This window comes from Melanostigma gelatinosum (genome assembly GCF_949748355.1).
Source record: "Melanostigma gelatinosum genome assembly, chromosome: 22".
Classification (NCBI taxonomy): Eukaryota; Metazoa; Chordata; class Actinopteri; order Perciformes; family Zoarcidae; genus Melanostigma; species Melanostigma gelatinosum.
In genome coordinates, this window is record NC_136655.1 from 18607810 (window position 1) to 18635115 (window position 27306).

The window sequence follows — 27306 nt, forward strand, 5'->3', positions numbered from 1 at the left end:
TCCGCTTCATGTGTATTGTTCTTTATATGCGTGTGGTGTAAAGTAGTCACCTCACGTCCTCACACTGAACAGCTTGTTTATGGAGATCTTGGATAGCTTTAATTAAATGTGGAACTTCTTTTTTTAGTAGTTGACGTTTCCCATGAGGATCAATTAATATTGGATGAAATGATATTCACTTCACAGATCACAGATGGTGAATAATGGCGGTTTCATCAGAATGAGAGTCCTTGGTTGCCCAAGTTTGTTTTTTTTACAGACAACTTGGGATCTCAAAATAAAGGTTCATATTCATGAATGTAAAGAGATTTTAAACGAAAGCTCAGTGTTTAAAAAAACACTTCAGAACATGCTATATTTGATCACTTTCAAAATAAAGTTTTATTTTCAAGATAAAAATGACATTTTATATTTTAGCATATATCAACTTTCAGTGGAATTGTGTCATTAAGATGTGAACATGGTTTATAAAATGATTTTGTCCAAATGAATGATTCTCAGCAACGTTTAATAATGCAGTAAGATCATTGGTTATGGAACAGTTTCGTCTGAAATAACAGGGGAACGACGATTATTGCTTTCAACATCAATGTGATTCCTTTATTTCATTTATTTGTGTTAGCAATAAGGTTATAGTGACTTTAACTATGAGAAGGTGAGTCTATACTTATCCTTTACAGGACTACCTGAACATTTCTCTCTGATCCCCTTTGGGTCGTTTTTTAAGATTATTTTAGGGCTTTTATTGACGTTATTAGAAGAGCTGGAGAATGACAGGAAAGGGGAGAGAGTGAGGGAACGCCACGCAGCAAAGGGCCGCGGGTCGGAACCAAACCCGCCGCTGCCTCCGTGGGGTAAATCCTCTACCAAGTCCCTACGAAGGCTGACAGCCGGCCGTACCTGTTCGTGACGTAGCTGTTGCTGACGCTCTCCACGTCTGCGAGGCCGGTGGTCCTCAGCAGGCGGTTCTTGCTGGTGTCCAGCGGCAGCAGCAGGTAGCTCATCCTGTTGGCGTAGTGGATGGCCTGGCTGAACACCGTGCTCTCCTCCTTCTGCACGCGTTCCGTCTGCATCTCCTTGCTGAGCGTCGGCCACAGCCGGCTCTGCTCCGACGCCAGCTCCAGGGCGCTGATTTCCCTCCCGTCGCCCGACCCGTCCGGCTGCTCCTGAGAACCAATCAGAGAGAGGCTCGTTAGTGATTCATCAACCGAGACAAAAATGACCCTCAGCTCAGCAGGTTGGGGTACTGACTCAGTCTAGATTTCTTCCAAGAAATTCACCCAAACGTTTTACATCACTTCTTTGTTCACTCTGGAACCATATGGAGTGTGACGTAGGTGCTCACATGGTTGTTCTGCTGCTCTCCCTCCTCTGTCTCCAGGTATAGAGCTCTGATGTGGTTCTGGACGTCGCTGTAGAACATGGCCTCCCAGAACTGCATGGTGGTCCACACTATGTGCTCCTGGACGCAGCTGTAGGCAAACTGAGTGATGCCTGCGCCCATTTTCTGTCAGGCAAACACATGGAGAGACTTTTATGAGGGGGACCAGCCACCTGGAATGGCATTCAGATCTGTAGAATTCATGTTCAGACAAAGACATTCCACCGACCTCAAGATCCCCTCACTCAGTCAAATGTAAAACCACGACGGGAATCACTGGATTTTGAATGGCTTAATGGGTTCTTTGCTGTGGTTGAGGCTGATTGTGGGAATGTGGAATGACTTTGGTGACACTAGTTATGAACTTACTCTGCAGAAGGCTGTGACCAGTGGAAGGAGGGCAGCTGCAATACCGTGTTCATCTATATGTGAGCAGTCCTGAACAGAAATAAAGAAGCAATGAATGATGAGACAGCTTACAAACCATAAAACACAATTTTATTGAACATCTGACGCTCGTCACTGGACTATTCATTGTATCTGCTTTAAATACAGATAGATCTCGTATGTTAGATCTTGTAAATTACTTCTCTTTTAGCATCATTAAAGTCCAACTGAAACTACAGAACTGATCATTTTTAAGTAGGACCTTTGTTCGTGGGAGAATTATGAGACATCTGGGCACAGACCAGCAAAAGGCCCCACCACCTCTCCTCCACATAGGAGCAACACACTCAGGCTTTACAACTGTTCCTGTAAAAGCCTCTTTTTGTTGTTGTTTTGTGTCTTTTTGTAGTCGGTAAGCATATCTCTGTGTTTTGTGTCACTTTGTAATTGTTTGGTCTTTTTGAAGTTATTATTTGTCTGTGGTTGTTTTGCACCTTTAAGTAGTCATTTGTGTCTCTTTGTAGTTGTTTTGTTTCTCTTTGAAGTCATTTGTGTCTCTTTGAAGTTGATTTGTGTCTCTTTGTAGTAATTTGTGTCTTTTTGAAGTTGATTTGTGTCTCTTTGTAGTCATTTGTGTCTCTTTGAAGTTGATTTGTGTCTCTTTGTAGTCATTTGTGTCTCTTTGAAGTTGATTTGTGTCTCTTTGTAGTCATTTGTGTCTCTTTGAAGTTGATTTGTGTCTCTTTGAATTTGATTTGTGTCTCTTTGTAGTCATTTGTGTCTCTTTGAAGTTGTTTTGTTTCTCTTTGAAGTTGATTTGTGTCTCTTTGTAGTCATTTGTGTATCTTTGTAGTCATTTGTGTCTCTTTGAAGTTGATTTGTGTCTCTTTGAAGTTGATTTGTGTCTCTTTGTAGTCATTTGTGTATCTTTGAAGTTGATTTGTGTCTCTTTGTAGTCATTTGTGTCACTTTGAAGTTGAATTGTGTCTCTTTGTAGTCATTTGTGTCTATTTGAAGTTGATTTGTGTCTCTTTGTAGTCATTTGTGTATCTTTGTAGTTGTTTTGTTTCTCTTTGAAGTCAATTTGTGTCTCTTTGAAGTTGTTTTGTGTCTCTTTGTAGTTGTTTTGTTTCTCTTTGTAGTCATTTGTGTCTCTTTGTAGTCATTTGTGTCTCTTTGTAGTTGTTTTGTTTCTCTTTGTAGTAATTTGTGTTTCTTTGTAGTTGTTTTGTTTCTCTTTGTAGTCATGTGTGTTTCTTTGAAGTTGATTTGTGTCTCTTTGTAGTCATTTGTGTCTCTTTGAAGTTGTTTTGTGTCTCTTTGAAGTCATTTGTGTCTCTTTGTAGTCATTTGTGTCTCTTTGAAGTTGATTTGTGTCTCTTTGTAGTCATTTGTGTCTCTTTGAAGTTGATTTGTGTCTCTTTGAAGTTCATTTGTGTCTCTTTGAAGTTGATTTGTGTCTCTTTGTAGTAATTTGTGTCACTTTGAAGTTGATTTGTGTCTCTTTGTAGTCATTTGTGTCTCTTTGTAGTTGTTTTGTTTCTCTTTGAAGTCGATTTGTGTCTCTTTGTAGTTGTTTTGTTTCTCTTTGTAGTCATTTGTGTTTCTTTGTAGTTGTTTTGTTTCTCTTTGTAGTCATTTGTGTCTCTTTGAAGTTGATTTGTGTCTCTTTGTAGTCATGTGTGTTTCTTTGAAGTTGATTTGTGTCTCTTTGAAGTTGATTTGTGTCTCTTTGAAGTTGATTTGTGTCTCTTTGTAGTCATTTGTGTTTCTTTGAAGTTGATTTGTGTCTCTTTGTAGTCATTTGTGTCTCTTTGAAGTTGTTTTGTGTCTCTTTGTAGTCATTTGTGTCTCTTTGTAGTTGTTTTGTTTCTCTTTGTAGTCATTTGTGTCTCTTTGTAGTCATTTGTGTCTCTTTGAAGTTGATTTGTGTCTCTTTGTAGTAATTTGTGTCACTTTGAAGTTGATTTGTGTCTCTTTGTAGTCATTTGTGTCTCTTTGTAGTTGTTTTGTTTCTCTTTGAAGTCGATTTGTGTCTCTTTGAAGTTGTTTTGTGTCTCTTTGTAGTTGTTTTGTTTCTCTTTGTAGTCATTTGTGTCTCTTTGTAGTCATTTGTGTCTCTTTGTAGTTGTTTTGTTTCTCTTTGAAGTTGATTTGTGTCTCTTTGTAGTTGTTTTGTTTCTCTTTGTAGTCATTTGTGTTTCTTTGTAGTTGTTTTGTTTCTCTTTGTAGTCATTTGTGTCTCTTTGAAGTTGATTTGTGTCTCTTTGTAGTCATGTGTGTTTCTTTGAAGTTGATTTGTGTCTCTTTGAAGTTGATTTGTGTCTCTTTGAAGTTGATTTGTGTCTCTTTGTAGTCATTTGTGTTTCTTTGAAGTTGATTTGTGTCTCTTTGTAGTCATTTGTGTCTCTTTGAAGTTGTTTTGTGTCTCTTTGTAGTCATTTGTGTCTCTTTGTAGTTGTTTTGTTTCTCTTTGTAGTCATTTGTGTCTCTTTTGAAGTTGATTTGTGTCTCTTTTTTTTTTATCAGTGGTCCAAGTCCAACACTCGGCCGTGGATCACAGCGGTTCAGCAGAGTCCTCAGCCTCCACACCTGGCTCCAGGCCGCCTGCAGGACCAACAACGTGAGCTTCATTGACAATTTTAATCTGTTTTGGGGCCGCTCTTCCGCTTTTAAGAAGGATGGTATTCATTTTAACAAGCTGGGTAGCCGCCTGCTAGCGGCTAATTTACAGTATGCTGTTCACTCCCATTCACATGATTGACTGTTTACACCTGGATCCCCTGTCCGCTGTCACTCTTCCTCTACGATAATTCATCAGCCGCATTCATCCCCTACAAGCAACACCAGCTCCCCCTGGCGGCATGGAGGATCTCCAGCCTCTAACGTAACTTCCACTCCACGACCCATGAGCATTCCCGTGAGAATCACAGACTCGCGCTCACGCCCTAGTTATGGTCGGTTTCGAGGTGCTGCACGAGTGATCCGTCCTATTGCACATACCCCCAAAGCTTCCTGTGCTGATGACGACACAGTGTCTTCCCCCATCAAAATGTGTCTGATTAATGCACGCTCTATAACAAACAAGGCTCACATTTTAAATGACTTGTTCACAAGTCATAATTTGGCTTTTTTATTTCTGACCGAGACCTGGCAACAGAATATGGAATGCATCCATTTCAATGAACTCTGCCCTGTGGACTGTTCTTATGTTGGGACACCGCGTCTGACAGGCCGCGGTGGAGGCCTCGCCGTGGTCTGGAAGAATCAGTTTTCCTGCCACTTGGGGAGCACAGAATCCTATGCTACTTTTGAACTACAGCTGACTAAAGTGGGCCGGCAAAAGCCGTTTTACTGTTTTTTAATTTACCGACCTCCAGGTCCTGCAGGTCAGTTTTTATCAGAATTCACAGACTTTCTGACCTCTATTATCAAGCTAGACAAAGTGCTTCTGGTTGGTGATTTTAATCTGCATGTCAATGATACCACAGACTGTATAGCTACTGAGTTTCTCAATATTACTGAATCTTTTAATTTCACGCAACATGTTTCTGGCGCCACTCACAGGGGTGGTCACACCTTGGACCTTGTGTTTTCTCTGGGTCTTGATATTGATAATACCCGTTGTGAGGACCTATTGATCAGTGACCATAAATGTATTTTCTTTGATCTTTCTGTCAATGCTGACCCCTTGTGTCTGAAACAAACATTCCACTCACGCATTATTACTCAGAGTACAGCTGATCAGTTCTCGATGCACTTCTGCTGTGACTTTTACACAAATCTCAATGATGTTGAACACTTGATACAGTCATTTAATGAACATTGCACCACTTTGCTGGATAAAGTGGCACCTCTTAAGGAAAGGACCAGGGCTGCCTATAACACTACTCCGTGGATGACAGAAGCTGTGTGCAGCGTGAGACAGAAGTGTCGCAGGGCAGAGCGGCTCTGGAAAGCTACTGGGCTAGAAGTGCATCGTTTATATCTCAAAGACCTAAGAGTTTCGTTTAATACCACAGTAAAGGAAGCTAGAACTGCTTATTTTGCCAACCTAATCTCTTCTTCAAAGAAAAATCCCAAGATTCTGTTTGACACAATTAGAGGAATTGTTTCACCACCTGTCTCCACTGTACCATGCTATTCTGTTGACGATTGCAACAAATTCCTGATCTATTTTAATGATAAGGTAACAGGTATTAGGTCTGGCATTCGGCCTGGGATCTGTTCGGCTACTTGTAGCTCCTCGCAATCTCCTGCTGTTATGGGCTCTTTCCAGCCTATCAGCCTTCAAGACCTGATGGACTTAATTAACAAAACAAAGCCATCATCTTGCCCTCTGGATATAATTCCATCCTCTCTATTTAAGAACGTTCTGTTAACTATTGGCCCTGCAGTAACATCTATTGTCAATTCCTCATTGTCTACAGGAATTGTCCCTTCCTATTTCAAACATGCCACTATCCAGCCCATATTAAAGAAACCTAACTTAGATCCAGCTTTTCCCATGAACTACAGGCCCATATCAAAACTGCCTTTCCTGTCCAAACTTTTAGAGAAAGTGGTGGCCAAACAACTTACTGCTGCACTGGAGAGGCACAACATGTACGACAAGTTCCAGTCTGGGTTTCGTAAGCAACACTCTACTGAAACCGCTCTCCTGAGGGTTTCAAATGACATTCTCATGTGTGCTGATGCAGGTGACTGCTCTGTGTTAGTTATTCTGGACCTAAGTTCTGCATTTGACACTGTAGACCATGACATCCTGATTAAGAGGCTACGTGATTGGGTGGGCATAACTGGCATAGCGTTAGACTGGTTTACATCTTACCTCAGTGACAGAAGTTTCAATGTCTCTGTGGGTGCTTTTGTGTCTGTTACCTCTCCACTGTCTTGTGGTGTACCGCAGGGCTCGGTTCTGGGGCCTCTGTTATTTTCCCTTTATCTGTTACCTTTGGGACCGATCATAAAAAGCTATAATGTGTCCTATCACTTATATGCAGACGACATCCAACTTCATCTGTCATTCAAACCCAGCGAGGCATTCACATTAACTAGGCTCCTGGACTGTGTCAATGCCATCAGAGACTGGACGGCAGAAAACTGCCTGCAACTCAACGACTCTAAGACGGAGGTCCTAGTTATTGCTCCAGAGTTTGTCCCCATGATCAGGCAGATTATTAGTCCTCTCTCCTCTGCTTCCCATTGCAACCTGCGCAATCTTGGGATTTTCTTTGATCGCTCCATGTCATTTGACCCTCATGTTAAGCAGCTGTCCAGGTCATGTTTCTTCCATCTAAGAAATATCAGTAAACTGAGATCTGTATTATCAACGCCTGAATTAGAAATGATCATACACACATTTATCTCCTCTCGCATTGACTACTGCAACTCACTTTTCACATCACTCAGTGTATCTGCTCTTAACCGTCTGCAGGTCATCCAAAATGCTGCCGCCAGATTACTCACCAGGACAAACCGACGGTCTCACATCACCCCCGTACTCCGATCTCTCCACTGGCTTCCTGTAGCATCTCGGATACACTTCAAAATTCTCACCATCACTTACAGAGCACTTCACGGTCAGGCTCCGACTTATGTAGCTGATCTACTTCGCCCCTATTCACCTGCCCGCACTCTCAGGTCAAATGCTCTAGGTCTTCTGTCAGTCCCACGCACACGATTTAAGACCCGTGGTGACCGAGCCTTTGAGGCAGTGGCCCCGAGGCTCTGGAATGCTCTGCCTGCAACTCTACGCCTCGCAGATACTGTGGATACTTTTAAAAGCCAGCTAAAAACCCACCTGTTTAGGCTGGCGTTTGTGTAAAAGTAAACCCATGTCCTAGACCTGCTCTTAACATTTGTTTTACATTTTTATTTTATTTTTATTTTATTCTTTAACATTTTTTATTCACTCTGTGTATGTAATTTATTGACCCTAGGGTCACATTGTGTTTTTTATGCTTTTAAATGTCTGCTCTGTTAAGCACTTTGTGATAGTACTGTCTGTGAAAAGCGCTATATAAATGAAATTCATTCATTCATTCATTCATTCATTCATTCTTTGTAGTCATTTGTGTCTGTTTGAAGTTGATTTGTGTCTCTTTGAAGTTGATTTGTGTCTCTTTGTAGTCATTTGTGTCTTTTTGAAGTTGTTTTGTGTCTCTTTGTAGTCATTTGTGTCTCTTTGTAGTTTTGTTTCTCTTTTGCGCCTGGGCCTGTGCACAGTACGGCCGTTCAGTAAATCATCCATGACTTTGGTGATATTCTGGCTTTTCCAAATTTGCTATTTGTTGACCCAATACATGAAAAGCTGACATGGCATTCTAATCCTCATCTGTTCATCTCTATGTTTTCTTGCCATGCTTCCGTTTGTCATAGCAGTTTGATGAAGACCAACATCTCATCAAGTTGTTTTGCTATACTGTTGATTTCAGTGACATTCTAGTATTTGCAGACTCACCTGTAAGGTGCAGTTCAACATTCGGACAATGTAGTCAAACTGCTGGTCATCCAGCACAGCTCGGTTCTGCAGGACGTGCTGATTGAGCTCTTGGGTCAAACAAACCCGGGCTGCCCGACCCTTCAACGCCCGCAGCACAGCCGGCATCAACTGGACAGAGGAGATGAAAATAACCGCAACAGCTGAATCACACACATAAAACCAGCAGGACAGATTTCACGTTTTGAGGTAAACAGGTGAGTTAAGTTCCTGAGGGACAAGACACTTACAGGTTTAGGAGCAACAATGAACCGTTTTGTCACGCGTCAGGAATGAGTCACTCTTACCTTCTTGGCCTCCAGCATCTTGTTCTCGAAGATGTACGTGATGCAGTTCCTGACCACCTCCAGCCTGCGGGCACTGTTGGCCATCACGCTGCCGTTCCTGTCCACGGTGTCTCCTGCGGAGACGCCATAGAAGTGATCAGACCCTCGTTCATCACTGCGACACCAAGCTCAACCCCATTAAACACACAGTGTGAGACAGACTGTCGGGAGGGAAGAGTTCACACAGGAAGTTTGAGGTGAAAGTGGAGGTATTGAACTGTCAAACCAAACACCCGCTGCGTTGCAACAAACTTTTGTCAGGTGTTTAGCACTTTCTTAACACCTGCACACTGCTTCTTATTTCATTTGATCCATTTTCAAGACCTGGAATTGAGCAAATTACCAACTCTCACACACAAAAAACAACAATCATTCTCAGTCCTCTCCCCAGCTCACCCAGTGGGGGCCCAGATGGCACCATGCCCTTGAGCTCCGCCTTGACCACAGGAGGTGCAGTCTTGAGCTTGGCGGCGGCGTGGTCGATGAAGAGCTGCACCGCCACATCGTCCATCGTGGGGAATGGCGACCGATTCTGTGCAGTGTTCTGGCTGTTTTCCGACGGTCGCTGGACTTTGTGCATCGCAACAGCGGGGTAAGGATTCTCCTAGAGGGAGGGAAAGACGCAGAGAAAATAAGAAAAAAGGGGGTCAACAGGGAAAAGTGAGGGAGTGAGATAAGGAAAGCAGAGAAGTGACTTAACAAAACAGAGCTTTAAAAAAGGAGGATATTTCTCAGACTATTAGTTATTGGAGACGCAGGACTCAACAATGAGCTTTGCCCGATTGCACGGGGCAAGTAAGATGGCACGTCAGGCTACTACAGACCTGGGCATTGTATGGCCCCCGGGCCATATCCGGCCCGTTGGCTGTCGCCGACCGGCCCGCGGGACGTCAATAATTGTACAACACGCACGGAATACAGCTGCATTGCTTGTATTTGGCAACTGCTGCTGTTTTTTTATCTCAATTTATGTACGTTAGTACGTTCATGGATGTGTGCGAGCAGCAGCATCACTGCAATCCCAATAATAGCAGTGTCGGCAGCGGGACTCGTCCAACGTGTTTCTTCCGGCATGCCGAGTTTACGCCAGAGCTGGACCAGGTAATTTTGGCTACCTGAGATGTGTTGACTGATGCAGAGCGGACACGGACATCTGAGGCTTTGCTAGCTAAGCTGCAAAATCAACATGCGCAGAAGACCGACATATGTGAACACGCATTCTCCGTGATGAAGTTGAATTAATCCAGATCCTCTCTCACTGACATCACCCGTCAGCTGTCCTTCACAGATCACCTCACACATTCAACCTGACTTCAGTGCACTCGTTCACTGAACTGACAAACAGAAAATGAGGTCATTGGACGACAAACAACAGGAATAAAATTACTAATTTATGTAGTGGAGTAAAAAGTACAATATTTCCCTCTGAGATGTAGTGGAAGTTCAAAGTTGAATAAAATAGAAATACTCAAATAAAGTACCTTGAATTTGTACATACAGTAAGTACAGTACTTAAGCAATATATATACTTCGTTACATTCCACCACTGATCATAATATTTACTCTAACCACTTATCAAAACCATACAATATACTTTTTATAAGGAGGCGGAATAATATAGAGCAGGATTGAGTTCAGTTTATTGGTCCGGATATATATATATATATATATATATATATATATATATATATATATATATATATATATATATATATATATGGATGGAAATAGCAACGGAGTGAGCCATCGTGCTTCCTTTAACTTTATATATATATATATGACGTCCTCTAAAAAAATAAAACAATTTGTGTTGAGGGTAAGTAACAATCGACTTTGGTCAAGAAGATTTCTGACCAAAAAACATTAACGTTGAAACCTGCAGCAATAGAAAAAGGAAAAGAAAGAAATAAACTGGGCCAAAAAAGTCACAGAGAAGAGTATCACAAGAGGAAAGTGATGAGAAGAAAGGAGGACTGACAGGAAACCAGCAGAATAAGGGGTAAGTGAAGGGTATTCATTGAGAAATGCCATTTGTCCTCAGTTTGCTGCGGGACCATACATTTTTGAAGAGCTGCTCAGCCAGTTCCTTGACGTGGTTCATGACTTTGTGCGGACAGGTCTCCTCTTGTCGTATCCGCTCAACGTGATTGGCCACCAGCTGTGGAAACGGGACAAAGAAGTTATCCTTCATAACCGAGCCGTGTTGCATTCAATCACCCTCAGTCAAACGGGAGAAAAACAAAAAGGTCTAGCTGTGTACAATGCGCTGACAGACTCACGTCATCGAACAGATCGGTGGCTCTGTAAGGAGGCCCTCGCTCCGACACGAAGCCTGCGAACGCCATGCCGTCCAACACCTTCATGAGGAAGTCGTCCTCCGTCAGCGACCTCTGACCCAGGAAGGCAGCCTGCGGGAACACACGTCACACTAATCTGATACCGACCTCTCATGCAGGCGCTCTTTTCTCTTTAGAACACACAGGCGATTGGTCGGAGGGGTTACTGGCGTGCAGTATCCTTTACAGACCTTATGGAAGCGGATCACCGGTTCTGGGTGAATGCGGATGATGTGTAAACACCAGCGGTAGCCCTGGAAGAGCCGAGCGAACAGCCACAGGAAGACTCCCCGGATCTCCTTGTCCTGGAACACACAGTCAAGTTAAAGTACACACAAACAAACCGAAGGAATGACGGAACGAGGAACTGAACAGGACACGGGGGCTGGAAACAATCCTGGACCCGCAGATTTAACCCAGTTACATTTTTGACCTTTCAACACTCTTTTCATGGCAACAAGAATGAAATGTAAAACATACCCTGCTAGTTAGACACTCGGCCTCTCAGAGCAGCAGTGTACAGATTTAGACAGCAGTTTTGGTTGAGGGTGTGAGCAGTTTAGCTGCAACAATAGTTTACTCTGGGGACATCTCAGATTGCAGTAATTCACCATGCCGGCTATTGAAAAGTGTTGCCATTGTGCTGACTTTACGAGCTACATCTAAAGTTTACTGACTTTTTCATTTGGTTAATTCCTCACCATAAATATAGCAAAGAGACTTGAATGTTTTTAAAACCTCAATAGATTGTTTTTAGAACAAAGCTGCTGAGAGTAGAGTGGTTTTCTTACCTGGATCTTGAGCGCGGAGGGTTGCGTGGAGAGTGGGGGAAAGGCTTGATCAGCGATTTCCAGCTCCGGATCCAAAACCTACACACAACACAAAAACACCTCAGTAACGTAGACCAGCGGGCCAGTAGAAACCTACCAGGTATGGCCGAGGACAGGATCAAACCACTGTGTGATGAATTTCAAAAATGGTGGTAATCCACAGAATACGTGTTTCCTGTTAACCGTACAGTTTAGTTTGGTTTCATTCAACACATTTTAGGAGCAAACTTGACTTTGCTGCACGAACCAGGGATCACCGGTCTACTACTACGACTATTACCATTCTTTTCAGTGCAAACACAAATATTCTTCAAGAAAACAATTGCTGGTCTGGCTATTCATATGGGTCTCCAATGAACACAACAATATAAGGCTCATAAAAAAACTCTGGTTAGTTATTATTTGTGCCTTTGAATGCCTTTTACTCGAGTCATTTTAGCAGAGATTTGTCTTAATACGGTCAGTTTTTGCTCAAAAGCTTGAAGAAAAGTTCAGTTGTTTTATGTCTAGCTCTACGGAAAACGAAACCATTTGGAGAGGGTCACTACCAGCGGGAACATATCCAGAACGCTACCTTGGAAACAGCCTGTGGTCTTAGGCCACTGCGTGAAAACCCAATCAGCGAAGCGGAAGGAGAGCACAGCAGCTAAGCCCCGACTCATGGTTGCTGCCCAACAATCTGCAGCATCGAGTCTCCAACGACCTTCAACCAAACCAGCTTCTACCTTCTACAAATAAAGCCCGTGCTACTCGAACCCCCCGCCCACTTTTCCAGCTTCGCAGTAGTCTCATCTCTCTATGTGAGCTGATCGGACTCGGCTGATACTTTTCGGGTTCGTAGAAGTCTGTGTTGGTGTCTGTACACACAGGTCCGTGACCGGGTGAACTGCTCTTCCACTTGTTTCCAGCTCTCATTCCATCCATGCAGAGCAAGGACCACAACACACAAGAGTCTCCGGGTTAGAAGCCACGGAGCACACGAGAGCAGCCGGTCACAGGAAATCTCCACAACACAAAAACACGTGGGACGATCCCGAGGTTTCACAATGAAATCACTCTTTCACGAGATGAATGTATTGTTGAGCCGAGTCATCTTAGGCATGTAGCGGAGGCCCCGGTCAGTGTGTCCAGGTTCAGGGTCTTGCTTGAGGACACTTTGACACACAGCCGGCGGCAGCAACAACATAAGCTACTGTTGGGATTGTACACAATAGTTTTAATGGGACGGTAGTTAAAACTGGGTTTACAGATCTATCTGTTCCATTCTATTCCATGAGCACCTAAATCACAGGTGTGACTCTAACCACTGTCATCTCTCCATGTGATGACAATGGTTAATGAAATTAAAAACAACACACACACACAGAGCGAGTGGATCTGTGTCAGCGGTTGTCTCGGTAAATGATTCTGTATTCTAAATAAAAGAATACTACATTTCCTTGACGAACACTCCATCTCGAGTAAAAATCGAATTGGCTTCCTCCCAAAACACCGCACCACCGACCATGTATATACCCGTCACACTTTAATCAACAAACATGTACACCAAACAAAACATGGTCAAATATTTGCTTGTTTTATTGATTTCAAGAAAGCTAATGTAATCTGTGTCGTAAAATCTAAATTACCTTCGCTACACATCAATGCAGTAAAATAATGAATGAAAACAGTGAATGGTTTTTTATGAGCGCTGTAAAATTCTGTAAAACAAACAGTGTCACCATTACTAGTTTGCTCAGCAATAAAAACTGTATCCGAGACATTAAATCAAACATGACCAAGCGCCAGACAAGCGGAACAATATATTGCGTTAACCCATTATTCCTAACTCAGTTATGATTGTATTCACGTCTAAAAACAATCTACAGTGCATCTAGTAAATTGATCATAAACAGAGTGATTTCCAGCAGCAGCTCTATTGTGAGCCGCATAGCTGAGACAACAGGTGCACTGCTGTATGGTGTCATCACACATCTGTGAAGACACATGCACACAGTCAACAGAAGCAACAACAGGGAAGCAGGAAAGAAATCCCTGTACAAATAAGACAATGAGGAAGCTGGGAAATCAAAAAAAGCATTTCTCAGAATGGGCTGGCTCTGGAATACTGGGAGGGGCCGAAGCTGCATGCTTGATATGAGCTGGCAATATTTGATGTGTGCGAATGTGCAGGAATAGTACTTGATAGGAAATTCTTTATATTGTGTGTGTGTGTGTGTGTGTGTATGAGATCCGGTGAGTTGGTTGCATCATAGCACCAAGCTTCAACTAAAAAGGTAACTAAAGTGCAAACTAAAAACAGAGTAGAGAAAGCACACTTTATTAAAGTTGCTCACCCAATTTCATTTTCAGAGATGGATAATATTTGTGATGTTGTTTTTAGTTTTTTCTTTTCTATCTTTGACAAGCTTCCAAAAGTTGCACAAGACTTTTTCTGTATGCGTTGAAATTAAAACAGAAATCAAATCCACCACTTCAAACAAAACTGTAGAAACTTCTCTTCACCAAAAATCTAAACTCAACCTAAAATAAAGTCATCTCAAGAAGAAGGAGGTAAAACCAATCCCTTTCCTTGGTAGAAACCACCCACTGGATGTTAATGGGATGTCCCAGTGCTCACCAGTCACACGTGTGTGTGTGTGTGTGTGTGTGTGTTCAGAGTTTTGGGCTGCAGCTCTTACCATGGAGAGCATGGTCTGGGTCTGCTGGAGCATCGGCTCGGGCAGCAGGGAGATGTGGACGCACTCGGGGATGGTGATGGTGCCTCCGTCCAGGTCGGCGATGATCACATCCAACTGAAAACATCCAAAATACACTTTTCACCTCTGCCTCCCAGACTGTTGATAACAGCGCAGCGTGACGGACGACACACGAACAAAGTGGTCTCTGTCGGCGGCTGCTCATTACAGGACGCTCGTTATCAAGCAACAAAACAGTCAAGATTTCAGAGCGGACGGCGGGGAGAGGCTGCCCCAACGATAACCTCAGACCGCTCGCACACTGAATAAAAAGACACGCGACTACTGTACAAAACACTGAGTCTCCTTGTGATGGGAGACAACGGGTTCATTACACCTTCATCGAGCTTTAATAAAGACAACAGCCAATGGTTTTCTCTTATCATGAGATCCAGACGATAATTATCGTCATGTATATTTTGGTATCATTTATCTTGTCTGTAAAGAGTCTCTTAAGGTAAGGCAGGAGCAGATGAAGTACTGCTTAATGGGTCAGAGAGAGTTTACATGAAACATTCTCTCCATTGTAATCACATAGCTCCAGGTATTATGTACGTATATAGTAGATCATTCTAGTTACTTTTTTGGGAGCAAGTTTGTTCAACTACCAATATTGCATTTTATTAAAATCACGTTTATTCCCAACAGCTGAAAACTGGCAGCAGGTGTTCCCACTAGTCTATCTTTCACACAGTGCATGCTGGGTATTTAAATGATGCTGGTTGTTTGTCTATTGTTGATGGAGTGGGTTCATACGTGTAGTTTCTGTGTCATTTTGTTCTCCAGCTGGCTGTGTGGTGCCGACATTTCCTGCAGCTTCTGACTGCCCCGCGGGTTTTACGTCGTAATGGGACAATGAGGGACAATGAGGGACAATCATCAGGTGAAGGCGGCGCACGGTCCAGACCCGTGACCAATTTCTGAGGCTATAGAATAAGCTTTTCATTTTTTTACCAACGGCTGCATCTTTAACCTCCATAGCTTGTGAGCACCGACACATGTGCATGAGAATGGTGCTGACTATATTCAAGATACAAACTACTGGAATATTCTTATTCAGAATATTCTGTCTTGCTTTATTGAACTTGACATGTAGGCCATGAGTTAACTGGACTAATTGAATTCATAGTGAAGACAGCTTTTTCTTTCCAGATAAGTTAAATGTGTCTATGTTAAAAGTATCCTACTTTACATATTAGTTGAACTGATAGAGAAATGCACGTTGTTGATTGTATTTGACAGTAACTGGACCTCTTTGAATATGAATTGATGAAGTAGGCCTTCATCAGGAAATCTTCCAGAATATCAAAAGAAGAAGACGTGTCTAATCAGAGGTGCTGTTGTTTGGAGAAAACATACTCCAGTATAGTTTCCAAATAAACAGCAGCACTGTGACGCTGGTCCAATCGTACTGCAGTGATGGGAACTCACCAGTTCTTGTGTCTCCGAGCGGAAGAACGAATTGACACCGATGATGAAGGGGGTGGGGGTGCTCAGGACCTCCAGCAGTTTCCCCGGCAGGATGGGAACGTAGGTGAAGCTGAGAGGGACACAAACAGGAATGAGATTCAGCACATCTGACATGTGTCCTGAGACAAAGAGCACCCAGAGAAACATCTAAAGACCGTATGGAGAGACAGAGGAGTGGAACCCCACCTGTATTCTAGGGGGAACATGATGGCCAGCAGTCCGCGGCAGGCGTCCGTTAGTCTCTGGTAGCTGCTGGACAGGAACAGGATCTTGTGTTCCGTCAGGGCGGCACAGAACAGATACAACACGTTGACGATACCTGAGGGGGGAGAGGGCACGGACGAGGCGTCACACCGAGTCCAGGACACAAACCTCATTCGTACTTGTATGGTGGACCAGCAGTAACTCAGTTAAACTAATCATCGGAAAAGTCTGAAACAACATTTAGGGTTTTTTAAACCCTCAATTGCTGATTGGGCGACTAACAGGCTGTCTGTGCAGTTCTGGAAATTCTTTTAAATAATAAATAATGTGTTTGATTATTTCCAGTTTGTTTGTTTTTGTAATAGCAGAACAATAAATGTAAAACATTTTACACAAGTATAGACCCAAATATCATTTCAAAAGCTGACATTCACTAGAATGACTAACTTAACACTGCCTTTAGCAGAACAGGAGTTATAATCACCACGTTAACGTCTGTTAACCAAGTTACATATTTATAAGCCACCGTACCAAGCTGTCTGAAGAGCTGGGCCACGCTGCTGCCGCTCACAGGAAGCGCGTCATCGATGGGAGTCTGGATGACCTGCCGGTCACCAGCACCTAACGTTATGGTCCTCTATAGATTAGGAGAGAGAGAGAGGAGAGAAAAGAAGGATTTAGAAGACCAAAGAACACACAGTGTTAATCAGAAGATCTGGGTTTTAATCAGTTTGTGCGTGTCGGATGCGCAGCGTGAGTCAGCAACAGAGAGATGGAGGATCCCAGAAAGGCTTAGCAGGTACATCACAAATAAAATGCAAGTCATTCCAGCCGATCGGGACGTGAATGGAGTCGGGCAGGGCTCCATGCCAACGACCTTACTGCAACAAAAAAAATAATTCAGCACCAATGTGTCAAATGGGATTTTATGGGAGAGAGAAATCCAAGCGACGTGGCAGCTGTCATGCGCGGGCGATTTTCCCCGGCAGCCTCTGGAAAGCACAAGCGGGAAGGAGGTAGACCGGGGCCGATCTGTATGGATGATTCATTTAGGGCTGTGAAGCGAGTTCTGGGATAAAATGAACCCCCTTCAACGTTTAACGCGCTGGAAACACTTATCTGATCTGGCCGGCGTTGTGAAACAAAGCCTCTTTTTTTTTCTGCTCAAGTCTGGATCTGTGATTGGCACTACACTCTGTGCCTAATAACCACGTCCTCCATTACAGATAACCAAACTGACTTTGAAGAGCTGCACGTCTACTTTGTTCCAGACAAAGCCAATAAATATTGATTTGTGTGTGGTTTGGATAACTAGCATATCCGGGAGTGGAAATGAGGATGATTTCGACGGCGAGAACATAAATCGATCCAGTATGAGCACAATAATACGGCACAATTGAGCATAACCAAAAGAATATCTAGAGTTTGATCTAAATAGTTTGCAGTCCTGTGCTTATGACTTCAGAACAGGTGAAAAAAACAAAAGCTTTGGGGTGAAATATCATTTTGAAATATCATTGTTTTTACTTTTAGAGCCTTTGTTTGCTGTAAAGTACAATATAAGATTATTGCTGGTTGAATTAGAGCTATGTCATTGAAATGAATCATTCTTTGTCTTGATACAGACATAACTGGGTTACATAACTTGCTAACACACAATATATTTACCTTGTGTTTAGAGAGCATGGAGAACTTAAAACTGACCTGGATGAAAACGTGAGCGCTTTGAGCTGGATTTTAAATATAGGGGTGCACTTCAGCCTCTTGTGGCCAACATGAGTATTACAACAATAAACATTTTTCACCTTCCAAAACAATTAGTTTCTCACCTTTTTTCACAGAAAAAAAAAGAAAAAAAATTGCTTAATCAAACAATGCAGCTAAAACTATCCTGGCAAAACTTTTATTTTCACCCGTTTCACAGATGGAAAAAAATTATAATTTACGGAATTTAGATAGAATACTGTAAAATGTGTTTTCTCACCTTTTTTAAAGTCATAAACACGGGGAAACAATTTAGATCAGACTTAGAAAATGGATCAGTTTTTAATCTTAATCTTGCCAGAGGGCTTTCAGGGTTCACAAACCAGTTGGATATGCGATCCGTTTCTGGAAAAAAAAGCAAAAGCTTCACCTGAAGTGGTTCTAATGGACCCGGTCAGTGTGTGGCTGTGTGCGGCTGGGAGGGGAAAGTGCAGCACTATCTCATGCTCTCTACAGCAGCAGCAATAGCGTCAGCATCCACAGGTGAGCTGTTACCCAACATCTGATCATCAGGTGCGTTCCAATTCATGGTTTGGCTGAAGAGGCGGATATGTTCCCTTGTTGACCTGCATGGCCAGAGAGACTACTCTGCATGGCTCTGATGTAGCATCACTAACTGAAGGCAACCCTTTTCTTAAATGTGGCCTTTATAAGCAGGGATTGTATAAAACGTATTATGAAGTGAATGATCAGTTGTCGGTCACACATTGAGCGTGTATCAAAGCATTTTAATTGGGTCTCCTGCAGGAGGTGTGCATGGATTGGCTGAGGGGAATGGGAGGAGCACAGGAAGCCGAGAAAGCTCAGAGCCGATTGGTGTCGGGACGGGGACGGGGACGGGGGGGGGGAAATGAAGTCGGGCTGGCGTACAAAGTCGGGCTGGCGTACCAAACTCTCCTTTCTCTCCTCTCTCTCCTCCTGGCCCGGCTACACAAGCACCCGGCAGAGAGAGAGAGAGACACCCCCCCCCGAACGATAAGACACAGGTTAGAACCAGCAGGAGTGAAGGCAAAGGATGCCCAAACTTAACAACAACATGACAGTGATGACTCAGCCCGACAAAAACAAAGGAAGCTGCACAAACAATAACGTCCTGAACATGGTGAACTGCAAGATGATGGATGTGGTCAAAAAAATATAGAATGAGTGTAACATGAGAGACACGCATGCAAAACAAAGCACAGCCACCATTTAAAAGATGATCCATCGTGCCATTCTGATAACATTTCTGAGTGGTCCGGAGTCATGTGCAATTAATTCTTCACTGCTGGATTGTACATACACTTCTTCTGTATGTCAGAGACAAGACGACCCTCAGGTGACGACCCTCAGCAGCACTCATTATTTGTTCCCATTCCTTGACTTCAGCAGGTCTTTAATGCCGACGCCGTTCAATGATTTTCTATTTACTAGATCTCTGAAAGCAAGCCTTCGATATAGGACACACGGAACAGGACGAGTAGTATTTGGATGTTAATTGGGCCATTATATAATTCTCATTTGCACACCGGTGGCATTCACCATGTTTACTGGTCATTTACACAGTTATCTGAAGTTAGGAGCGCTTGCTGAATCTGACGTGGCTCACTCATACGAGCGCACCGGGCGAAGAAACAGTGAGAGAAAGTTATGATGAGAGTACTGACATGTTCTTGAATGAGATCCAATGTTTTTCTTTTGTCTACAATGAACTATATCAACTCCTGCATCCTCACATGGTTTGGAAATTACACTGTAACAGTAATGCTGGTGTGATAAGTGAATTTGTACAGCTGAAACTGAAAATACCCGTTTGGCTTTTCCGACACCGTGTGACATAATAGGAGCTCAAACTGATACTGGAAACCAGGTGGCAACTTTCTCTCTAGTGTCCACCAGGGGGCGACTCCTCTGGTTGTATAGAAGTCTATGAGAAAATGACTCTACTTCTCTCTTGATTTATTCCCTCAGTAATCTCTAGTTTTAAGTCTTCTTCAATACAGCATGATGTTCATTTAGTACATTATGGTCCATTTAGAGTCAAACAGACCATAAAGCAGGGGATGCTTTAGGGCGGGCTTACTGTGATTGACAGGTTGCTACTCCTAGACAGCCGTATATGGCGTCTCTACGTCACTCCTCTACATTACAAATATGGTAACATTCCGTTCATTGGCTGCAAAAAAAACCAACACGGCCACGGCCGTAATCGAAGATGGCGACGGTGAAAATCCGGGGGACGCCACAATGACTACGTCCACTTCTTATAAACAGTCTATGCTGGAAACAGCTGAAATCACCTCACACTGCAATGATAGGAGGCGACGGGGTTAAACTGGAGGTGTACAGGCTACGTGAGAAACGACGTGTGTTCTTGTCATGTGACAGAAAGTAGCAACGACCTCAAGCAGAACAACTTGTGCAGCTTTCAGTTTGAAGTGTTTTTTTGCTCTCAGTTCTGCCTTTAAACTCTAATGTGTTATTCCTAAATCAAACCCTGTCGGTCACAGCACTTGGCAGCGGGACAGACAGTGTCCAGAAACCGGGATTGGAATTCCCTCTGTCCTGTAACAGTTCCATCACTGATGGGCGGTAAGAAGAGCACTTGACTTCCTTCCATGGGGAAACAGGACTAACACCACTACACACACACACAAAGGTGATAGGTCAGGGTTGTGTGCCGTGCAGATTCACGGTGTTGCGAAAGGGGACTTGATGCGAAAGGACCAGAACTCAGAGCTTTGACACATCTGTATGAAGGACGGTCCTCCTCATCACAAGGCCACCTGCTGCTCTACCTTTCACCATTTCTCACATCAGGCCAACAGCCTGAAGTTCACCTCACATTTGGGGTTGTGTAAACCATTCATAAACGACTGGAGTGATGCAACGTCCTGCTGTGTTTATTTTATTAAGATAAATGTCGATGGTTTACTACATATACAGTGTGGCTGATTGCGCAGGAAGAACAGGAAGACTCATCAAACAACGTTAACAAAATGGGCACAAACATTACAGGCTGTAATGTTCTATATCATCACAGATACATAAATACAAGTCCCACACAGGCCTTGCAGAAGGTTAGAGGAGTGTCTTGTGACGCCACGGCAGTTTGTCTGATGGCGGGTGTCACTCTGCTGGAGTGATTCTGTTGTGTGCGTTTGGGAGAGGTTGACGTGAATACACAGACTCTACGGTAATGACATTCAGCCGGGCCGATTGAAAAGCCCTGTGGGATCACACAGTTCTAGCAATGTGTGTGTGTGTGTGTGTGTGTGTGTATGTGTCACTCTTTTCTAACTGTCCTGTTCCTCCTCTTGAGTCGGAGGAACAGGACAGTTTGTGCTCGGACGGAAAGACGCACTACAAACTCCCGTCTTGTGCTGTGTGCACGAGTGTTTTCAGATGTGTGTGTGTGTGCATGTGCGTGTGCGTGTGCGTGCGTGTGCGTGTGCGTGTGCGTGTGTGTGTGTGTGTGAGGCGAGCCAGTGCATTAGCCTCTGCTGTTTGGGTCTGTATGTGCGTTAATACTGATTAGATCTGATTCTCTCATACAGACGAAGTGCTGGCCGGTAGGAAGCCATCTGCTGTGCCATACGGTCACCCCGGCCACCGAACAACAACCTGCACAGCAATGGGTTTGTGTGTGTGTGTGTGTTTTAGAGAGCGAGGAATCGATTTGAAAACAATCAGTGTGTTAAAATAGCTGCAACAAATCAGGTTCATGACAAACATGAGAGATGACAAAAAAGAAAGAAATGATTTACATAATCCTGTGGAAACTATTTGATCACAAAACACAGAAAACAAGCAAAAGTGCCATCAATCGCGCAATGACTTGAAATGACTGTGAGAAAGCAACACATTCCTCAAAGAAAAGAAACCGACTCCGCTCCGTCGGATCAGCAGAATCAATAATGTTGATTGGTGAAGCTTGCCGAGCGGGAGAGTTACCTGGAGACAGGCCAGCAGCCAGTCACAGGCCGGGGCCTGAGGAACCTTGTCTACACTACTAACTGGGGACTCATCTGTCTGTAACACAGAGGAACCAGTGTACAGTAGGGTGCACACAAACAACATACAGGGGTTATAACATCTGGAGTTCAACCGATGTGCATTTATGTATCTGCACCATGCGCATGAATACGTGTAACAGGGACGTTTAGTTCACTGGTGTCTCGAGGTGAGATCAAAAAACAACAAAACAAGATTCTTATCAAATAAGACAAAGAGGACAGAAATAAGAAAGGGGGACGGAGAAATGACAAACAAACATAAATTTTTTTTTGAACAAACAAAAGGTTGTTTAAAGTAACCCACAATGCTGCTGGTGCATGTTGTGTCACACCGGTGCTCATTGGCTGAGTTCGAGAGATGTTCCCAATACCGATCCGGTACCAGTGTTTACAAACACAAGTAAATATTGTATATAAATACACGATTCCTCAATTACTATAATAATCGACAGCTGCAGACCTAAGACTAACCCTGTATGGATGCGATATGATTGCTATTATTGTTGTGTGGCCTGGCTCGCGTTTCACGCTTTGTAAAACATGAAACAAATCCGGACAGAAAATAAATGCTGCAGAACTTGGTTTTATGATCTTGTTTGACAGATTTTCCAAAGTAAAATATTAACAAATTGTTGACATTTTGCTAGCTGTGGCTAAAGGAACACTCTCGGCTAGCACCTGTACTGTACTGAGCACCACAAAGAGATGTGCAGGCAGTCCTGTTCCAAGCACTTCTGCATGTGCACATTCACAGTCTGCATGCAGAAACACATGAAGGAAACAAAAGGTCCAAACCACAGCCAATACCTTTTTTGCTGTACCAAGCTAACACAGATGCAAGTTTAACTCCGCCAGCGGCCCATGCTGACCGAGGTGCTGCACCAAGAAACTGCACCGCTGAGCAAGGCATGTGGAAACATAAGGAGTGTATACCATCCAGCAAAGCAACACAGCAGAAGGAATGACACGGAAGAATGGTGTCGCAGCTCATCATCGTCCTCGGTCAGCTTTGACCTTTGGCTTTGTAGGGCAGCGTGGTCTGTACAGGTGTGTGTGTGTGTGTGTGTGTGTGTGTGTGTGTGTGTGTGTGTGTGTGTGTGTGTGTGTGCGACAGCGAAAGTGATGAGTGGTCAGCAGTTACCTGGGAGCCTCCAGCGATAGGTATGACGCAGGTGAGGAGATTTCCAACCACCGTTTCCATGGGGACAGTAAGGCCATCTACATGGACGGTGTAGATCAGACCCAAACAGTTCTGTTCAATCAGGGCACAGAGGTCGAGTGTCAATCACAGCATGCCACAGGGCCAGAAAGCCCTCATATTTACAGTATATTTGAATTAAAGAGAAGGACATTAGTGACGGTCGGTATGGCTGTAGATGCTAAAACAATCAACAATCGATAAAAAAGCATTTTATCATTATATGCAGTTTCTATAAAATTGTCACTAATATTTGAACCGAATATTTTCACATCTAACTCGGTCAATTAAGGGTTTAAAAAGACGATCAAGCCCGACTTAGTTCAGAGAAAGAGATCATTTTAAATTCCGAAGGCGTATGGTTGCGTTTCTCTGTTTAGTAAGAACAAAAGGTGAAGAATATTATTATATCTTTATTTTGTTAGAGAAAAAAAACAATAATAGAAAAAAGATAAAATAAGAGAGCTTGTGGAACGTGGGCACACTCACCTACGCTGTTAGTCAATTTCAACATATTGCCCAACCCTACTGTCGACTCTAGTCAAGGCACACAAACCCACAGCCGATGCAGAAATGAGTGTGTTTTGGGACTGTCTGTGTGTGTCCTACCCTGAACACCTCTGTGTAGTCCAGTCGGGACACCAGCACCAGGCTCTTGGGGGCGAAGACCTGAGCTGGTTGCACGACAGCGAGCTCCTCGTCCGCCTCATCCACCTCGCTGGCCTCAGCCTTCTGCAGCTGGACAAAGAGAAGCATCGATATTACGGCACTCACAGCAGGCTAAGAGGCAATGGAGACCCAGGTTCGATCCACAGTGGGTGCTTCCTGGCTATGTGTTCCAGCAAAGACAGTTGACCCTTCACTCAGTCCCTCCTATCAAACGCAGACTGGCCAAACGTAGGGTAGCATTGGCCAGCTGTGACCAGGGTCCGGCAACGATCCGAACTCTGCTCCAAAGACTCATTAAATGGTTTTAGCTCCTCTTCGTGTTCAGGCTGGTTTAGTGGATTTGGAGCTGGTCATGGTTACATTTCTACATAAAAAAAAACTAAAAACCATAAAAACCTATGGAGCTGACGTTAGAGTACATTAACAGATCATTAACTAGCGTTATATGCTACGCTAGCAGCTGAAGGTACACTGAATGTATTCACATGTTGCTCTTGCTGTTTAATGACTGTAACCATGAATAAAGACCTACCCGGCTTACAGGAACAGTGTTCCTTCATTTCATCGTCTTCTGTCTGGATCTCCAGGTGATGTGGTGGTTCACTTTTATACTGTGATCTGTAGCTTCTATCTTTATCTTTTTAACCTGCTCTGCTGAATCAGTTCGACATCCTGGATATATCCTTTAAATGATGAATAGACTTACTTGTTTCGCACTTCCGACCACTCTAAGTGGAAAATCAGAAAAGATTGCATGACAGTGTACGGAGCAGAGTTGGATTAGTTGTCGGACCCTGCTGCCGGCCGATGCTACGCTATGATTGGCGAGTCTGCATCCCAGGGGCGGAGCTTAGCGAAGGGTCAATTGCCAGTGTTCATGGGAGGAAAACATCTGTAGTAAATGGTTGTAGTTAACACTGAATATCATTAATTCCAATGAAAAGTTTGCATCCTGATAGAACAGATTCTAATTACACATTTCTTTGCACCTTATATTACAAATTGTGCTGATTCAACTGAGTCGGTCTCACCTGTGGGTTGTCCAGGCCCTCCCAGAATGTGAAGCAGGCACAGTAGTTACGGTCCGAGTTGATATCAGTCAAAACCGCTACAAAGAAGGAGGCAGGTTGACGCTTGGGAACCAGCTGCCAACCGCTGGGCTGACAGAACTAGAGAGGAGGAGGCGCAGGTTAGAGAGGTGAGAAGGCGATGGCAGCACATGCTCACATGCTCATCCAAGGCTAGGCTATCATTAGTGCAACAAAAAAGGTTTAATAACACGATGACATCACCACAGCTCTGACCGAACCATGTGAATAGCCGTGAAAGTCTATTTTGCGATCGTTTTTTAATCACAACGTAGTTAGTTTGAAGAAGTTATGGTATGTCGTTTTCAAATATTTAGTTGCACAACAAGAAATATAAATGGAGCAATCAAGTGATGTCATTGTTGACCGAGGCGAGCAAACAACAGAAAGTCAATATTAGCTGTTTTCTTTCTTGAGATGTGACATTTATAATAAATGGTCATTATTCATGAAGTGGCCTCACAGACTTGATGAATTGAGCTAAAGTTGGGCTGCAGCTGGTCAGTGTAAACATGTCACACATGCTTTTATCTGAAGTCAGTCCACACCTAAACACTTTATAAAGCAATTTTTAGTTTCAGTGAGAGCATACGCTGGTGTCCAGCCGACATTCGTGTGAATCCGTGTTGATTCAACAGGCCCGACAGCTGACTTGCATTAATATTAAGAATGCAGCGATCTCACTTCCCCATCCCCCCTCAAAGACTCAGATACCCAGGGGACCGATATGAAACCAGCGCCCCTTTTTTCCAAAATGAAAAATGTATAAATGTTTCCGTGCAAAAACTGAAGATTAATAACGATCCAACAAATCAGAGCATCTCTAACCAACATAACGTCCTGCTCTGTTTTTGAGTGTGCAGTCCCTATTTTTGGGCACTTATGTGAAAACTAACTTGCAAGGAGGCAGTCCTTCAAATCACACACATATATGTGTGTGTTGAATTTGAATGTCTGTCTCCCATCTCTAGATCCCCTCAAGGTCTATCCTCCACTGTACATGACATTTATTTTGTTTTCTTCTGAATAAAACATTTTTAAATCATATATTCTTCAAGTTTTAAGTCTAAAGCCCCACTAGTGGCCCGTAGAGACAATGCCCATTACACCCCGACAGTACCGTTGGACAAAACAAGCAACATACTGGTTATTTTGATACTCTTAGGCTGTGTATACATTGCAGGTAAAAGTGACCAAATCATTAGAATTCCTGCAACTTTTAAGTCACTCTAGATAGATCAACGGTTCCCAAACTTTTTAGGCCACGCACCCCCTCCTACATCCCGACCGGGTTCACGCACCCCCAATCCCCCACACCTTAAAAAAAGCCTATTTGTAGCCGCATAAAAATCTGACCAATGAGAGAACAGTTTGCTCGCGCGTAGCGTTTGTTTACAAGATAAAAAAGACAAAAAAACTTCTGCACCGTGCCTTCAAAAAGGTAACGGACGTTCAGCAGATTGGCCACATCTGTAGACTCGTCTACTTGCAGAGAGTGAAACTCACTCTTCTTCACGCGACAGACTAATGTAGCCAGGATGTCTTCGGACAAAGCATCGATGCGGCGCGACACAGTGTTGTTGGACACCGGGATCATGTCCAACTTGTTTGCTTCTCTCTCTCCAATCATACATTCCACCATCTCTTTGGCAGCTGGCAAGCTCACGTCTTGGGTGATTGTGTGCGGTAGCCCCTTTCTCGCTATTCTGTCACCAGATATGAAGCCCGCAGTGCGTGTTTTGTAGACCCAACATGAATGAGACTGCAGTTTTTTTGGGCTGTTTTGTAACTCCTCCGATTTCGATATAAACAATGTAAGGGGCTTTTCACTTGCACTGGCATGCTTGGTGTTCAGGTGGCGACATAAATAAGAGGGCTTCAGACTGTTAGCCAGAACCTCACTGCACCGACTGTCTCCTAAAAATTACGTTCCCCCAAAACTAAAATGCATTCTCAATTACGTTAGACTAAAAACGTATTTTCTCCCTGATTACGTTTGTGTTTGACTTATTACATTGACGTTGACTTATTACAAATACGTTTCGAATCAACATTTTAACATTGTTTCCCTCTCCACCACCGCCTGTCCTTCTCCCTATTACGCGGTCAGAATGCCACCACCACACGCCGCCTGTCTGCAGCAGAAACGCGCTCATCCAGGCCGAGCAACGAGGAACATTACGCGGCTACAATACCTCCACAAAGGCCCGCAAAGGCCACAACAACTGGTGGGTGGCGGGGTAGAGGCGAGGCAGATCACAGAAAAATAATAAAGACCAGAGTATGGCAAAGATATGTTGATGAGAAACTTATTTGTAATACGTCAAACACAAACGTAATCAGGGAGAAAATACGTTTATGGTCAAACGTAATTGAGAATGCATTTTAGTTTTGGGGGAACGTCATTTTTAGGAGACA

At 43.4% G+C, this 27306-nt stretch overlaps 1 protein-coding gene across 3 annotated transcripts in view; it reads right to left on the bottom strand.

Annotated features, from left to right (window-relative positions):
- sbf1 (SET binding factor 1) overlaps window positions 1–27306 on the bottom strand; it is a 67680-nt gene that overhangs the window by 17265 nt on the left and 23109 nt on the right. For all 3 annotated transcript variants that reach the window (XM_079294609.1, XM_079294608.1, XM_079294607.1), the window contains exons 3-19: window positions 24832–24969; window positions 23741–23869; window positions 23075–23185; window positions 16706–16811; window positions 16157–16289; window positions 15932–16040; window positions 14444–14557; window positions 11724–11801; window positions 11124–11237; window positions 10876–11004; window positions 10656–10754; window positions 8993–9200; window positions 8558–8670; window positions 8232–8381; window positions 1751–1819; window positions 1346–1507; window positions 901–1166 (exon numbers count right to left, since the gene is read on the bottom strand). In XM_079294609.1, the coding sequence (XP_079150735.1) occupies window positions 901–1166; window positions 1346–1507; window positions 1751–1819; window positions 8232–8381; window positions 8558–8670; window positions 8993–9200; window positions 10656–10754; window positions 10876–11004; window positions 11124–11237; window positions 11724–11801; window positions 14444–14557; window positions 15932–16040; window positions 16157–16289; window positions 16706–16811; window positions 23075–23185; window positions 23741–23869; window positions 24832–24969 (2228 nt within the window). The remainder of the gene's footprint in view (window positions 1–900; window positions 1167–1345; window positions 1508–1750; window positions 1820–8231; window positions 8382–8557; window positions 8671–8992; window positions 9201–10655; window positions 10755–10875; window positions 11005–11123; window positions 11238–11723; window positions 11802–14443; window positions 14558–15931; window positions 16041–16156; window positions 16290–16705; window positions 16812–23074; window positions 23186–23740; window positions 23870–24831; window positions 24970–27306) is intronic.